A 15090-nucleotide genomic window follows, 5' to 3' on the forward strand; every position below is an offset into this window, starting at 1 on the left:
TTTATTGCATATAAATGTATCTATGCGCACACAGAATTTGAAATGTTATTGTACAATAGTGAGCAAACTAAGGTGTCGGTTGAGCTTGTGCATTGCCAGTCAGATCATCTTCTAATATTATTAAAAAATATCCTGAGTAAATGCAAAATGCAGTTGGTAAATGATTTAATGTATTCGGTAAAGGTTATCCAAACCTACCTGACCATATGTGAAAAGTTCTGCAAAGAAAAGTGGGCCGAAATTCCTTTGATGTGTGAGACTCAGTGCCAGTTATTGCAAATGCTTGACTGCAGTTCTTGCACCCAAAGGTGGCCCAATAGGTTACTAGGTTTAAGGGGTATTTACTTTTTCCTGAGGCCAGGTAGGTTTGGAAAGTTTTTTTTCTTTAATAAAAAGAAAATCTGTTTTGTTTTTAATACTTAAATTTAACTTCTTAATTTTCCAATCATTCCCTTGACAAATGACCATATTCTGTATAGTAATAATTAATCATTTAAACTGAGGAATGAGGAACAGATTAACTGTGATTAACGGCGCGTGACGGCAGCATCTGGTCTTATTGTAATCAATGGAAAGACGTAACCTGTAGTTCCATTTACTGGATACGTAGAAAATAACCATCTCCTGTACACTCTGGTTAATATCGCATTTTCATATCATATTATGTGGTGGTTTTTTGATGGTAGGGGTTTCCCTTTCGCTGTGACGTTACCAATGGATTACGAATACGAGTGCCATTGGTTGACAGCGACGCACAAGGCCTGTAGTTTGAAAGCAGCCTGGGCCCGGGTGAGCTGTACCGTTAGCTGTACTGGGAACAAAGTTAAATTAATATAAACACATTCAGAGATTTTTTTGAGCTATTTAACGCAGAGGTTTTGCTACTTTCGGGTAATGCTGCAATCAGCTGAGGTAGCAGTCCAGCAAGATACGTGGACGCAGGCGTGTTTTTGAATGGCATTGTTTTCTTGCATGTTGACTGAGTTGTCTTGAACTCCACACAAGGAGAAGCTAGCTGGCTAAGTTGCTAGCGGCTAGCTGGTTAGCCGCGGACTATCCGGCCAACTCGCGTGCTGTTCACTTCCTTGTTGCACACCGGAGCGTGATGGAGGGCAAGAAGTTTGTGAGAAGGAGACGGAGTTGACTACTTACATTTTAACACTATTCGGTAAATGGATTTACATGCTCGCACAGACGATAACGTTTTAGAAAAAGTGGATCTTAAATTTAGAGAGGCTTTAGGCCTGTGCTTTTACCATGAAACGGAATGCGACTGTGTAGCCGAGTACAGTTAGCCAGTTAATACTAGCTGGCTAAACCGACTAGCATTAGCTGATAAATCTGGGAGATGTCCGTCCTGGAACACAATGGTTGAGTATCGTATGGCTCTGTAACCAAGAATCATTTTGTGAATTTGATATGAGCCGGAGTGTGCTGGCACTAAGTGTCATTAATTTCCCTCTGAACCAACTCACTTTATCTTCAATCTGAACTGTACTAGCTTTGTAATGCTAACGTTAAGCTAGCTAGCTGGCTGGCTGTCTACCTGTGATTTTGCTGTTACGTTAGCTGACTAGCCTGTCACCATAGCTAGCCCAATGTTTTGTTCCACGACACACCAAGGGACATAGCTTTGGTAAATTAGAGAATATATTATTCTTAGCGTGGTGGTAGCATTTATTTGGGAGATAAATGCCTAATTCGGAGGTGCTTCGCGAGGGTCGGGGACGGAGCCCCTCTGCACAGAGAAATGCTAGCAGGCAGGACAGGCGTAGCAAACCGGGGAGCGGTGCCGCTCAGCGAGACAGGCACCGTGAGAAGAGGCGCTCATCGGCTTCTAGAAGAAAGAAACGCAGGCAACCCAAGGAAAGAGGCTTGTGGCATACCGGTACAATAGAGGACCCTGACAATGATCGAAGAAGTGCTTTTGAGAAAGATGTTGAACTTCGGACACTGGTGGAGTACGATGACGTGAGCTCCCAGTCAGAGCGTTTTTCTGGGAGCCCGTCTCCTAAACTTGACCCCCATGCTGAGAGTCTCACAGCGGACCGACTTAGCGATGTTGACTATAATGGACCAGCATCCCCAGACAGAAGTCACCCCAGAGAGCGGGAGGCAGTAAGCCTCAGCAAGGACGAGAAAACAAGAGGACCACCTGAGAGAAGCAGGCAAGAGAAGGAGCTAAGTAAGAAAAAAGACCGTCACAGTCGGGAGAGGGACTCCTCAAAAGCCAGGAGTGGAGGAAGCCTGAGTGGCTCTAAAAATCACAGAGACACTACAAGGAGCAGTGACAGGAATGGCAAAAGGACATCTACATCCCAGTCCTCACAATCTGCTGATAAAAGGGATTCAAAAAGGCACAGAAGTAAAACAAGATCTGATAAAGAGCCCCCATCTGCATACAGAGATGCTCCACAGTCTTACAGAGATGATCGTGAGGACCTCAGGGCATACAGGAGAAGTCCTGGTTTTAAATCAGAAAGTCCCTATGGGACATCATATTCATATAACTACCAGTCTCCTGGCGGTTATAACCAGCTGATATCTAGAAGAAGTCCAACTTATGCGAGCAAAAGACTTTCTCCCAGTTCCACATATTACAGCCGAGATGCAGACACGTATGGGTCGTACGGTGCCCCCAAGTCACCCAGTTCATACTCGAGCAACAAAAGGAAGAGATCACCTGTGAGCCCAGTGAACTGGCGCAGGTCTCCGAGTTACGGTCGGCACAGTCCTTATGAACAAGGAGAGTTTGGCTCAAGTCCTTATGGTAACCGGAGGCGATCACGGAGTCCATATAGGAAGTCCTTGAGCCCAAGTCCTGATGTCAGGTGAGTTGTTATTACGCAGCTAATTGAACATGTTTAATTTGTTGCACATGCTCTGTTGGTGTGGTGACTTTATTAGATTTGTTATAATAAGGCTGCACTGTTTCATTTTTCATTAAAAAAAAAAACAACCCAAAAAACAACTTGCATGTGTCACTGCAGTTGCTAATCTGACTGAAATACCTTGAATTATAAGTGCTTTTGATGTACCAACTGAACATGCTGTTCTCATCATTTCCTTTCCAGGCGATCTGCTAGGTCACGCAGTAGAAGTCCATATTCAACTTCAAGGCATTCACGTTCTCGCAGCCGACACCGCCACTCTCGTTCCCGTAGTCGGCCATCTAGTCTTTCACCAAGCACGCTCACCTTCAAAACTAGCCTTGCTGCTGAACTCAGTAAGCAGAAAAAGGCTAAAGCTGCAGAAGCAGCTGCTAAGGCCAAGAATTCGAGCAATACATCGACTCCCACCAAGGGTTCCTCGTCCGCTCATCAGCCCAGCCCTAAATCGAATCACAACTCCAGAAAGGGTCGCCCTCCTTCTCCACCTCAACCGGAGAAGGGACCCCGAACTCCCACATCAACCCAGCATCAGTCACCCTCAGAGAGGTCATCCAAGAAGACAACAGAGCACCAGACCAGCAGGGACAGGGATGTAAAGGGCAAGGATGACTCTATACATCGGGACAAGAGGAAAGCACCAGCCTCTGGACAAGGCAAAGAAAAGGAACGTACCACAGGTCAAGCCATGTCTACCCTCCCATTGCTGCCATTGCCCCAAACAGTTATTGAGCACATGGACAAAGGAGAAAGGTATGGATGTGCTGACCAGGAAATGTTTGTACTCTGTAGATATGATCAGACTGTTTCAGTATGCTAATGCTCTTTCAACATTTTTGCAGCTTGAAAGACAGCTCACTCTCAGGGAAGAAAAAGTCAGAGAAAAAGGCTCGTCAGCTTTTAACAGACTTGCCTCTGCCCCCTGAACTTCCTGGAAGCACAGATTCTACCCAGAGCCCATCTGATGACAAGAAGTCCCAAACAATTCGCCGAAGACCTAAGTATGTTCTTGATGTATATAGTGCTAAATCACTTTTTGTTTTGTGCTGTTGCTGCTGTTTTCTGTGTTACTATTATTTCAATGTAAAATTAAATTTGTAATTGCCAGAATCTGTGGTCCGAGATATGGTGAAATTAAGGAAATTGCCATAGACTGGGGAAAACGTTGTGTTGACAAGTTCGAGATCATTGGAATCACAGGGGAAGGAACCTACGGTCAAGTGTACAAAGCTAAAGATAAAGACACCGGTGAGTTTTACTGAAGATTAATATTCTCCTAATTCCTCTACACCAACTTTGGCACTGATTCATAGTGTATTCTTCAGAAAGTGCAGTTTTTCTTTGACATACAAGTCAATATTGTCATAAAGATCTGTTTTATGTATTTCTTTCTGTTGTCTGTTAGCTGAAATGGTGGCATTGAAGAAGGTTCGACTTGACAATGAAAAGGAAGGCTTCCCAATTACAGCCATCAGAGAGATTAAAATTTTACGTCAACTGAACCATAAAAGTATTATCAACATGAAGGAGATTGTCACAGACAAAGAGGATGCTCTAGACTTCAAGAATGATAAAGGTAATTTATATTTTTGTGAATATTTATGATACTTAGTGGAATTTTAAAAATAGTTTAAAAGATATTTATTTATTCTTTAAAATTCTTTCTTTCCCTTTTGTCTTAGGTGCTTTTTATCTTGTATTTGAGTACATGGATCACGACCTGATGGGTTTGCTTGAGTCTGGTCTCGTTCATTTTAATGAGAGCCACATAAAGTCTTTCATGCGACAGTTGCTGGAGGGACTCGATTACTGCCACAAGAAGAACTTTCTTCATAGAGACATTAAGTGCTCCAATATTCTGCTCAATAACAAGTAAGATTGCCTTTTTTTACCCATTTACAAGAACTTAGTGCTTCATGTTTTAAAACCTTGCTAAGGATGCTTTCAAGTACGCTTTAAGCAGTGTTTTTCTTTTCTTTTTTTCCCTTCTACTCAGAGGTCAAATAAAGCTTGCAGACTTTGGTCTTGCTCGGCTGTATAACTCTGAAGAGAGGTGAGCCCTCATACATTCTATTTCTGAATCTTACCTTATGTAAGATACTTATTTATCATTACCGGTATCTTTTGGGTGTGATTTTGATACTAATAAACAGATGTTGTCTTTGTTTTTGTATTTTCAGTCGACCATATACCAATAAAGTGATCACACTATGGTACCGTCCCCCAGAGTTACTTCTGGGAGAAGAGAGGTACACACCTGCTATTGATGTATGGAGCTGTGGGTAAGTGCTGATACTTTTATTGTTAATCATAAACATTTAATAATAAGAATATCTGAAAGGTGGCATATGTGTGTCATGAATTGTGTTATTTTGTCTATTAAAGATGCATTCTTGGTGAGCTGTTCACAAAGAAGCCAATCTTTCAAGCTAACCAGGAGCTTGCCCAGTTAGAGCTTATTAGGTAAGCATAGCCTAAATTCCTAAACCATGACTGGCTCTCACACAGGGCCACAGATACAGTTTCCCTCCTGTGAGCTTTGAAATTAAAGAAATACATTTATTTCTCCTCACATTTTATTTTCCTCATATTTCCATCACACATTGGTGGTTGAAAGAGGAAAGAAGTGAGCTCTGCTGTACACAAATGTAATGCTTTACCTCTGTTACCTCTGCTCTTTACTGTACTTTTTAGAAAAAATGCCTTTCTGGTTTTTTTTTTTTTTTTAGCCGCATATGTGGCAGCCCCTGTCCTGCAGTCTGGCCAGATGTCATAAAGCTTCCCTTCTTCAACACCATGAAACCAAAGAAGCAGTACCGGCGACGACTACGAGAGGAGTTTGCTTTGTAAGTTGATGTTTACTTTTTCTTATTGTAAGTCGTATCTGTGGAATTTGGCCTTCCAGCATTTATTTTAAACATGTTCCTGTGCTTTTGCTGCTGTTCAGCATCCCTCCAGCTGCCCTCGATCTTTTTGACCACATGCTCAATCTGGACCCCAGCAAACGCTGCACAGCTGAACAGGCGTTGGGCAGCGAGTTTCTCAAGGATGTAGATCCAGACAAGATGCCTCCACCAGAGTACGTTTGGGTTCATGTTCCATCATCATGTTCATCCTGTAGTGTTGCTGTGCTCATCAGATCTTTTACTTTCTCCACTTCTTTAGTCTCCCACTTTGGCAGGACTGTCATGAGCTGTGGAGTAAGAAACGCAGGCGACAGAAGCAGATGCCGGAAGAACTGGCAGCTCCAAAGGCACCCCGCAAAGAGCTGGGCCTTGATGACAGTCGCAGTAACACGCCGCAGGGTTTGTCTGCCCCCGGAGCCATCAAAGCCCAGAATGCAGCTGCTTCTGCTCTGCTAGGTGAGTTTGACGACTGCTTTTATTTATTTAAGGTGTTGTCGTCTTACACTTGGTTTCATTTCATACCTTAGTTTCATGAGCTAAAAGTAAACTCGGATAGTCTGATGTATTTAAAAATCAACTTGTTACCTCTGAGCTGTGAGGTAATGTATGGAAATGAGCTTTTTAAAACATTACAGCTTTCACCAGACTAACATGCTTTAAACTAGAGGTTAAACTGGAGGTCACTGTTCGGTTAAATAGCCATTACATCCGGAATGTAGCTCAGTCATTCATTTATTCACTAATCTGCCTTTGCCTTCTTCTCTGAAATATTTAAAAGATCCGTGTTGCTAGACAACACACTGAACCAAACTCACTTATGCTCATATTGTAATTTCCTTCCACAGAAATATATATATATGTGACTCTTGGTTCTTGCTCTAGTAATGAATCTTGCAGACTGATATTTCCATTCTCTTCACTTGGGAAAAGTAAATATGTCATCGATTAGATTTATGTATTTAAAAAAGGATAGAACTTGTCATGCAAGGTTATAATATATACGGCTGTTTCCCGAAATGAAGTTATTTTAAACAAAAGCCTTTTTTATAAATATGATATGGCCAGAAGTTGTTAAAGGAACTTTTGCTTTCATATATTGCATTCAGGATATTATCAGTGTTATGACTTCTGCTCAATCTTGTCATTTGTCTTCCTACAGACCCAAAGGGAGCAAACTCACAGTTAACCCAGGAACAGCTGGCAGTTCTCCTGAACTTCTTAGGGCAGCCAAAGAGTGCAGTCAGCACAGCCCAGTTTGTCCAGTCCATGAGCTCAAAGGTCAACCAAGAGACATTACAGCAGCTCTCTAAAGCCTTAGCTCCCACTGACCCAGCTGAGCCTCCTCTTCAGCCTGCAACTGCCAAGCCTCCCCCACCCACAGCCCCAGCAGGAGTACCCCGTACTCCTCCAATGCCCAAACCTCCTTCGCCCCCGATGTCTGCTCCGTCAAATATTCCAGAAGGCGAGGCTGCAGCTGCCACACAGACAGCCATGACTATGCTGCTAGCTCAGCTCCTCCAGGCTCAGCATACACAAAGGCAGGAACCAGTCGATGGTGGAGAAGGAGTAGAGAGCACCAACTCTGCTGGAGCTGCAGCACCGCTTCTACCTCCAGAGGTTAAACAGCCTCCTGAGCCCAGTCCTGTCTCACCAGGTGAGCTGCCTTCTGAACACACTGTGTCTGTGTACCTCAGTAGATTGACAAATACTTTTTCTTTAACTTTTATACCACTGAAGGTCAAATATCTTGTCAGACCAGCAGAAATATTTTTTCTGATTTTGCTTTAAAAATGAAAATAATCGGAGTTTTTTTATTAGCTGATCATCAAAAAGTGAACTAATATTATACATGTGCAATATAATACATTGTGCAACTGTGTTTTCAGTGTCTGATGTAAGTGGGGTGTCCATCCTGCCCCCAGACCAGAGACCACCAGAGCCTCCGGAGCCACCTCCACATGCTGACCTTGACTACCGGCAGCCACCACCTGAGCCCAAGACAGGCCATGCCCCCCCTATTGCATCTGCAGGTGCAGGTGACGGAGGGAGACCCCCAGAGCCAGACTATCCACCTCTGCCCACTGCAGAAGGTTCTGGATACGGTGGCGAATACAGCCATCCACCTCCTCCACCTTTTACACCTGCAGGGTTTGGGGAAAGCTACATGGGTCATATGTTGGGTGGGGGCTTGCCACCTCACACTCTGAGAGAAGTGTTTAGTGGGCCTGGACAGGCTGCCAGCTCCTCTACTGCTCCTGGGGCTCTTGCTCCAGCCCACCCCGACCCATTCCCTCCAAGTGCCGGAGCTTCTGGACCCAGCAGTATGGTTTTCACTGGGGACAAGGACCACCGTTTTGAGTACAATCACAGCCCTTTACCTGTGGAGGGACAGTCTAACCCCAGTGCTATCCACCTTTACAACCATGCCATGGCAAGAAAGGATGGTGTACCTCCTCCACCACCCATCCCAGCACCAGGACAACCCTGGGGCTCCCCCTCTCAAGTCGGGGCTCCACCACTACCCCTTGGCTTTGTCCCACATGTGAACTCGACGGCAACAATCAGAGGCCGAGGGCTGCCTTTCTGAAAGACTGGAAATATGTAAAGTGACTATGGGTGAAAGGGTTGACCCTAAAGCCTCTTAGACCAGATTAGATGGATCTGGAGATGCACATTAAGTTTTTAATAACTTAAATCTGTATAAGGCGTTGTATTCCTCCTCAGTCTGGAATGTGGAATACGCTGCAGAAGGACAGTTAACATCGGAGGAGCTTTTATTGCTCATACCATTTTCATATTTTTTTTGTAATCTATTCTGCTGTCTTTTAAATTAAACTCTGATCTTTTTGAGTGTACATTTATCAGGCTGGGTAAATTTTAAAACTCTACCTTAGCCTTTCTGTAATTGCTTCAGAGCAGACTAGTATTAATGTTTTGCACTACTGAGTGAAGTAGGCGGAAACTATTTTTGGTTATGAAAGGAAATGGATGATGTGCTCCATCTGCACAATTAGGAATATAACCCATAAGTAATGTTGTCCTCCTTTTTCTATTGTCAAGATTATCTTCAAACAGTGGTGGCCCATTTGGGTCAGATTAGTCATGAGCACAACAAGCTAATTGAGAGAATAAGGAGTAGTAACCTCTCAGACGAATGCACCAAATCTGATCCAGCTTCATGGAGAAAGGCTGTTTGAATTCCACATGCCTTTTTTTGCCAGTAGGTGTTGTAAAATCACAAGCAAAACAAAGAAGCATAATCGGAGTTTGAAAAGAAAACAATGTCTTCTTTTTTTTCCTGTTTTTTTTCTTTCTTTTCTTTTGTACTAAAATGATTTGTCAACCACCCTCCTCCTCCACCTTTGGCAAATGTTTATTAAAGAAATGCCGACGGTATTGTCGTCTGTTACATTACTGAAAACACTAGTTCTCACAGTGGTGTGGTGACTTCACAGAGCACACCACTGGATGGCAGTGTCATGCCAGAAACACTCACTTACCTAGAGTGTGTTCATTGCACTACAACCATTGACATGTAAACTCACCCTTACTAAACTGTTGGACCTTTAGCTTAACACCAAATTTTGACACTTTGAACATTTGGTATTTTTTGCCTCAGCAAGCACCCTGTGCAATTCAGTATAATGGAAGCTCCTGTATTTTGAATTTTTATCATTTAAACCGTGAGAGACTTTATCAAGAGCGACGCGGCTAAGAAGGTGCAGCACTCACTTGTGCTGCTGGCGGCACAATGTTGGAGCACAGATACAGAGCAGCACGACTGTCAGGAAGAAAGAAAATGTTCTCCAAGATGATGGCTCCCAGCAGATTTAATCTTCAAGCGCTAAGAAAACGGTTTCTTAAAGAAACTAACCTGTCCTGCTGAATGCTCCCTACTAATATCAGCTTTGATAAGACTTTTTGCTGCTGTCAGTTAACTCTTGTTGCACTCGGATAAAAGCAACAACAGAATTCTAATAGATTTTGGTGAGGGGGAGGGGACTGCGCTTGCACATCTGACTTGTTTTACCCATCATATCCACATCTGAATTTGCCACACGTTCATTGCTGGTGATGAGAAAGTGATTATCTCCAAGGAGTTCTCTTCTGCAAATCTAATTCGCAACGTGGATGGCGTCTGATCTGTGCTTAATATGGCGTGGATGATGGATTGCTGAAAGTTTATGGTAGCTTCAGTCAGAGTGGCAGCATTTTTTTTTTTTCAGGAACATGATTGAAACAGTGAGTACAGTTTTAAAAGATGGAGACGGGAAAGCTACAGAAACAAATCACTTAGTCAGTTTTAGTGAATTATGCTGATGTCCAGCTTGAAAAATGACTTTTCAGTCAGGGCCGTGCTATATTTTTTAAAAACTGATGTAGTAATTCTTTCCTTTTTCCCTCAGTGTAAGTTGCTTACCAAATGTTCAGCATCATGTACAGTCAACTCCACTGAAAACAGGATCCAAACATTCAGCAGCAATACACAAAGGAACTATATGCACAGGTGAGCCAATCACATGACTTCCCATCAAAAAGAGACTATATACCGTATATCATCATCTATGGCAGTAAGCAGATCTTAAAGATCTAACACAGAAAAACAGCTAAAGAGTAATACAAACAACCTCAACATCTGTAAAGCTCGCAGGTGCTACCCCCTTTGTTCAATCCAAAGAAAACCTGAAAAATAACATTTAACTTTTCATGCTAAGCTAACTTTAGCACTAAAGCTGGCTTTGTGTTCAACCTACAAGCAAGGGTGGTATAATCTTCTCATCTGACACAAAAGCAAATAAATGAAGCAAATAAACATTTCAAACAACTCCTTTTATCGAGGCCCTCCAGTGAAAAAACTGCAATGTTTGACATGTAAACACATTTACTCAAAGTTCAGCCTGACAGAAGCTCCACTAGTAGCCAAAATAAACTTTTGTACCTAGCTGTACATATTGAGTGCGAAGGTGGTGGTGTGGCAGTTTTACTTATAACAACATAGAATCAGACACCGGTAAAGTTATAAGCAGTATGCCAAGATCATAGTGTCTTTGACAACCATGCATTGTTATTGCAACCATCACAGTAAAACACAAAATCACTTTAACTTCAGGGATATCAGTCTGTCCAGTTGGGAAACAAACTGCTGTGAATCCATTTCATCTGCTTTGGTACACTTTATCAAAGAGGGGGAGATCCCCAAGGCCTGATCCACCTGGGATTAAATAAGGGATTAGACCCAGGATAGTTCATGAAGTTCAGAAATATATATACACGCTATTGCACTAATGGTTATTTGAAATGCAGTGAAAGTAATGAAAAAGTGTGATATTATAAATCAGAAATCAGCGGGGCCACCATGTAAAGATAAATGGATGTAGGTGGAGTAGTGCATCAAGAGTGTTCTCAGCAGGCACTGAGGGGGGTGTAGTTTGTAAAATGGTATAAACGTGATGTTTTGGCAATGCTATTACTCTGGTTCTTGCTGTGAGCAAACGGATCATCTGAAAGAAATGATTATACCAAAGGTGAGAAGTGCATTTATAAAACGAGGCAACAAGAAGACAACCCTCAAAAAGGAATGGTATTGCAAGTGGAGGCCACAAACCACTGCTGTCTTTTTCTCCCTCCAGGCTGATTTTTCTCTAGTTTTGCTGGCAGGAACCAGGTCGTCCTCCAGGACCACATCTATACGTGCCATTTCAAGGAGGTTTGCTGTGTCTCCCAGCACAGTCTCAAGAGTGTGGACAAGATCCCAGGAGATGGGCTTTTACACAGGCCTGTTGAAAGGCACCAACCCAGAAACAGGACCCCATCTGCTCCTTTGTGCATGTTTCTAACCAAACTGTTAGAATCAGACACCATGAAGGTGGCATGAGGGTGTGATATCTTTCAGTGGGACCTGTGCTTACAGCCAGCACCATGTAGCTCAATTGGCATTCACCAAGGATATGCCTCCCCAGACCATCGCTGAGCCACTGCCAAACTAGTCATGCTGGGTGATGTTGCAGGCAGCATAATGTCTTGCCACGGTGTCTCCAGACTCTGTCGTGTATGTCACACATGCTAATTGTGAAGCTGCTGTCATGCCAGTGGTGGATCTGCCAGTACTGGTGTTCTCTGGTGAATCTGAAAAAAGGATGCCACACTCAAGGAGTGTGATTCTAAAGGTTTGGTTGGAAACATGCACGAGTAGCCTGTTGGAGGTCATTTTACAGCACTGTAGCAGGACTCCTCCTGCTCCCCTCATGCAAAGGAGCAGATAATGGTCCTGCTGGTCCCTGTTTGACTCTCCTCGTCTCACAGTAATGAACTGACTTTCTGTTACACTGCGATGATCAAGTGAGCTAAAATCTTCCCTTATTTAATTTCATTAATTTTGTGGTAAGTGTAAGTTGCTTTATTATAACAATACTTTGAACACACTGAATTGATTCTATTTAGTCCTTTAAATAAACGTCAGTTTGTGCTATTAAGACAATATGACACACATTAAAGACACCAATCAGAATCAGAATCGCATTTATTGGCCATATGCACAGACGCATACAAGGAATTTGGTTCTGGTAGATGGTGACTCTCAAGCACAGCAATGTATATCTCAACAATGTAAGCAACACAATTCACCCACACACACACACATGCGCGTGTGGATATATACAGCTACACATACATACACATACATATACAAGCTGTGTAAACCAACCATAAACCATTCACTTTATTATTGTGCAGAACAACCTACAGTCAGTGCATATGAACCACTACTTATAGAAGAAAAACAGGCTGAATTTATTACAAAAACCTTCCTGTTTTGTGATTAGCTATCAGGAATACTAAATCTGAACGAGAGGAGGTAAGGCTGTTTGCTGGGTAGCGTGAGAAGCGTCTGATAGGATGAAAGGTATTTGCATAAAATATGTCTAGGGGTCATGCTAATCCAGGTGCAAGAAATGGGCTTTGAAAAGTGCTTCATCTGATAATTACATCAAAAGAAGTGACAACACGTAAATACCATAGACAGATATATGGATGATAAGCCTGGCTCGAAATTTTGCCAGGCACTTTTGTGTACCTTATAAAAAAATGTTTATTTCTACACCTTTCAAACAGGAAATGTAATTTAGAAATGTGAAATGTCAATAAATTTGTTGATTAATTTATATATTAAGTTGATTTCAAACTGCTGATGCAAAGCAGGAAACACAACAAAGAGCAACTTTGAAAGACTTCACTAGGTTGCGGTTACAGTCTTTGTCACTCACAATCACATTTATAAACCCTATCAGACCCTCAGATACATTCGCTAACTGTGTGCGTAACCTGTAAAAAAGACAGCATCAGCAACATGCCACACATACTTAACTCAGAGAAAGTCTTTGCAGTGGATGCACACGCTCCACCTGCTGTTATGCCTGGTTTGAGGCACAGTGTGGTGCTAAAAGACTGGAAAGGAAGCTGAAAAAAAAAAGAAAAACCAGGAGCCTCTCAATCCATCACCAGGATTTCATAAACCTCGCAAAACTGAAAATTATGACGAGTACACTTCATCCTTAAAGCCCATGAATATGGACACATGCCCATTAACGCTGATGTCTGACAAGCAGAACTGACAGCATGAATTCATTCTTACTTGAGTGCCTAAAAAAGCATCGAGGGACTGGCTCTCTGATAGCGGAGCGGGCTAAGGTGTTCCCTTGAATTTTTAAGCTGCTGGCTCTTGTTGAAAATGGATTATAGCCAATATCATTATGATCCATAAGCTTATCATATTTGGCTAATAGACTTGAGCTTGTTAAGCTATTACTACTCCAAGGTGCTTTGAGGACAGGAAGAGGTGCTACCTGTGCTGACTGTTGACATTCAAATGTAGAAGGGAAATGATAAGGAGTTAAGGATGATTTATTGAAGAATTAAGGTGCTGACTTTGAATTAACCTTTGAGATTTTGGCAGCAACTAAACCACGGTGGGACCCAGAGTGCGTCACTGCGCCTTAGGCCAAAATGCTCCTTAAAGAGGTGAGTCAGCTGAACTAATGGCTCTTTAATGGCCAGTGGTTAAACCTTGTTTTGTTTTTGTGTTCTGTCTATAACGTGAACGAAAGGCAACGCATGTCTTTGACATTTTAAGATAATGTTATGTATACATTTTGTTTTCGCTGAGTAATTTCCTCCTGGGGCGTGTTCAACATAGTTTTTAATTAAAATCTGAAATCTGAAATAAGTGAGACAATTGTTGTGCAGTCTTCCACATGCATGCACAACATAACTAACTCTCATGCCTGCCGCGTATTATTTAAGCTTAGGTAGAATACCAATCATTAACGTGACCAAGTTACAGGGTGTTAGTCTCACTTAATGAGCTCTTTCCTTTAGAAGACACTGCATTAGCTGTGCAACAGATACAAAGACGGGTTATACTGAACAGGCAGGCTTCACAGTCAATCAGTAAAGATGGAGTGTTAAAGGGCAGCTTTTGCATCCTGCTGCTGTTTATGAGGTTGTGTGATCGGCAACAAGGTGACACTTCCCAAAGGTTATGCTGCACTGACCTTTACTGTGCTAATGTCACGCATGGTGGCAAAGATGACCACAGGTTAGTGAAGCCATCACATTAGCGAAAGGTCATGATCTCAATCGCTGTCAATATGTGCTTTAAAGCTACTGATTTCTGATCTTCTCTCCCTTTTTTAGGTGAATTTGAAGAGACGGATCAGCTAAATTTGGCACCAATTACACACAAAATGTAGAATTGTCACTATACAGAAAAGTTCACTGGAATGTTTTTCTATTCATCTATGAGACGCGGCTTCACCTTTTCTCTGACGTCCCCATTAACTCTGACCACAAAGACACGGGGTTCTCCAATCATTTACAGCAGATATGACCCATAAATGTCATGCTCAACTTCACTTCACGCCTTACCTGTACATGTAAGGTCAGGCTCCAGTAAGTTATTATAAAAGCGAATACGGCTCTGCACAACCAGCCATTTTGACCCCCAGACTTCTTTTAGAAGGGCACGTCACAGCACAAAGTGTTTAGAGGGTTTTATATTAAGAGCTTTCACTGAATGGTGCATTCGAAAAAAATTTAAGAGACCCAAGCCTGGAGTCATGCTGAGCTGTGAGATGTTCTTCTACATCTATGCAAACAAACACAAACATAGCTTAGTTAGGCTAGTGATTACAGCTTGATTTGGCTGTCGCCTAAAAGTAAAGAAAAGTACAAGTTTAAATTAACAACAACTACTACATCTATTCTTGAAGTAAAACTTACTAGAAAGTAAGAGACTAAGT

General features: G+C 42.3%; 1 protein-coding gene across 2 annotated transcripts; it reads left to right on the forward strand.

The window, feature by feature from the left end:
• Positions 1-651: 651 nt before the first annotated feature.
• cdk13 (cyclin dependent kinase 13) lies at positions 652-9190 on the forward strand. Of its 2 annotated transcripts, none has more exons than XM_086306617.1 (14): positions 652-2831; positions 3075-3641; positions 3731-3889; positions 3997-4136; positions 4294-4464; positions 4571-4760; positions 4885-4941; positions 5069-5170; positions 5274-5351; positions 5618-5734; positions 5836-5967; positions 6054-6250; positions 6954-7448; positions 7717-9190. In XM_086306617.1, exons 1-14 carry the CDS (start codon positions 1693-1695, stop codon positions 8379-8381), a joined length of 4209 nt encoding a protein of 1402 aa, XP_086162743.1. In that variant the 5' UTR covers positions 652-1692; the 3' UTR covers positions 8382-9190. The 2 variants fall into 2 exon arrangements, with proteins under 2 accessions (XP_086162743.1, XP_086162742.1); XM_086306616.1 differs by having other exon boundaries at positions 655-2831; positions 7681-9190.
• The last annotated feature ends 5900 nt before the right edge of the window (positions 9191-15090 follow it).

The sequence above is a fragment of the Aulonocara sp. 'chitande type north' Nkhata Bay genome, linkage group LG9, assembly GCF_057382095.1.
Source record: "Aulonocara sp. 'chitande type north' Nkhata Bay isolate Kocher_YH1m ecotype deep benthic linkage group LG9, A_spYH_male_GT1.1, whole genome shotgun sequence".
In the NCBI taxonomy this organism is placed as follows: Eukaryota; Metazoa; Chordata; class Actinopteri; order Cichliformes; family Cichlidae; genus Aulonocara; species Aulonocara sp. 'chitande type north' Nkhata Bay.

Coding starts and splice junctions, on each gene's coding strand:
- cdk13 (XM_086306616.1), top strand. CDS start 1,693: ATGCCTAATTCGGAGGTGCTTCGCGAGGGTCGGGGACGGAGCCCCTCT. Junction 4,465..4,570: donor AGACTTCAAGAATGATAAAG/GTAATTTATATT, acceptor CTTTTGTCTTAG/GTGCTTTTTATCTTGTATTT. Junction 5,171..5,273: donor ATTGATGTATGGAGCTGTGG/GTAAGTGCTGAT, acceptor TGTCTATTAAAG/ATGCATTCTTGGTGAGCTGT.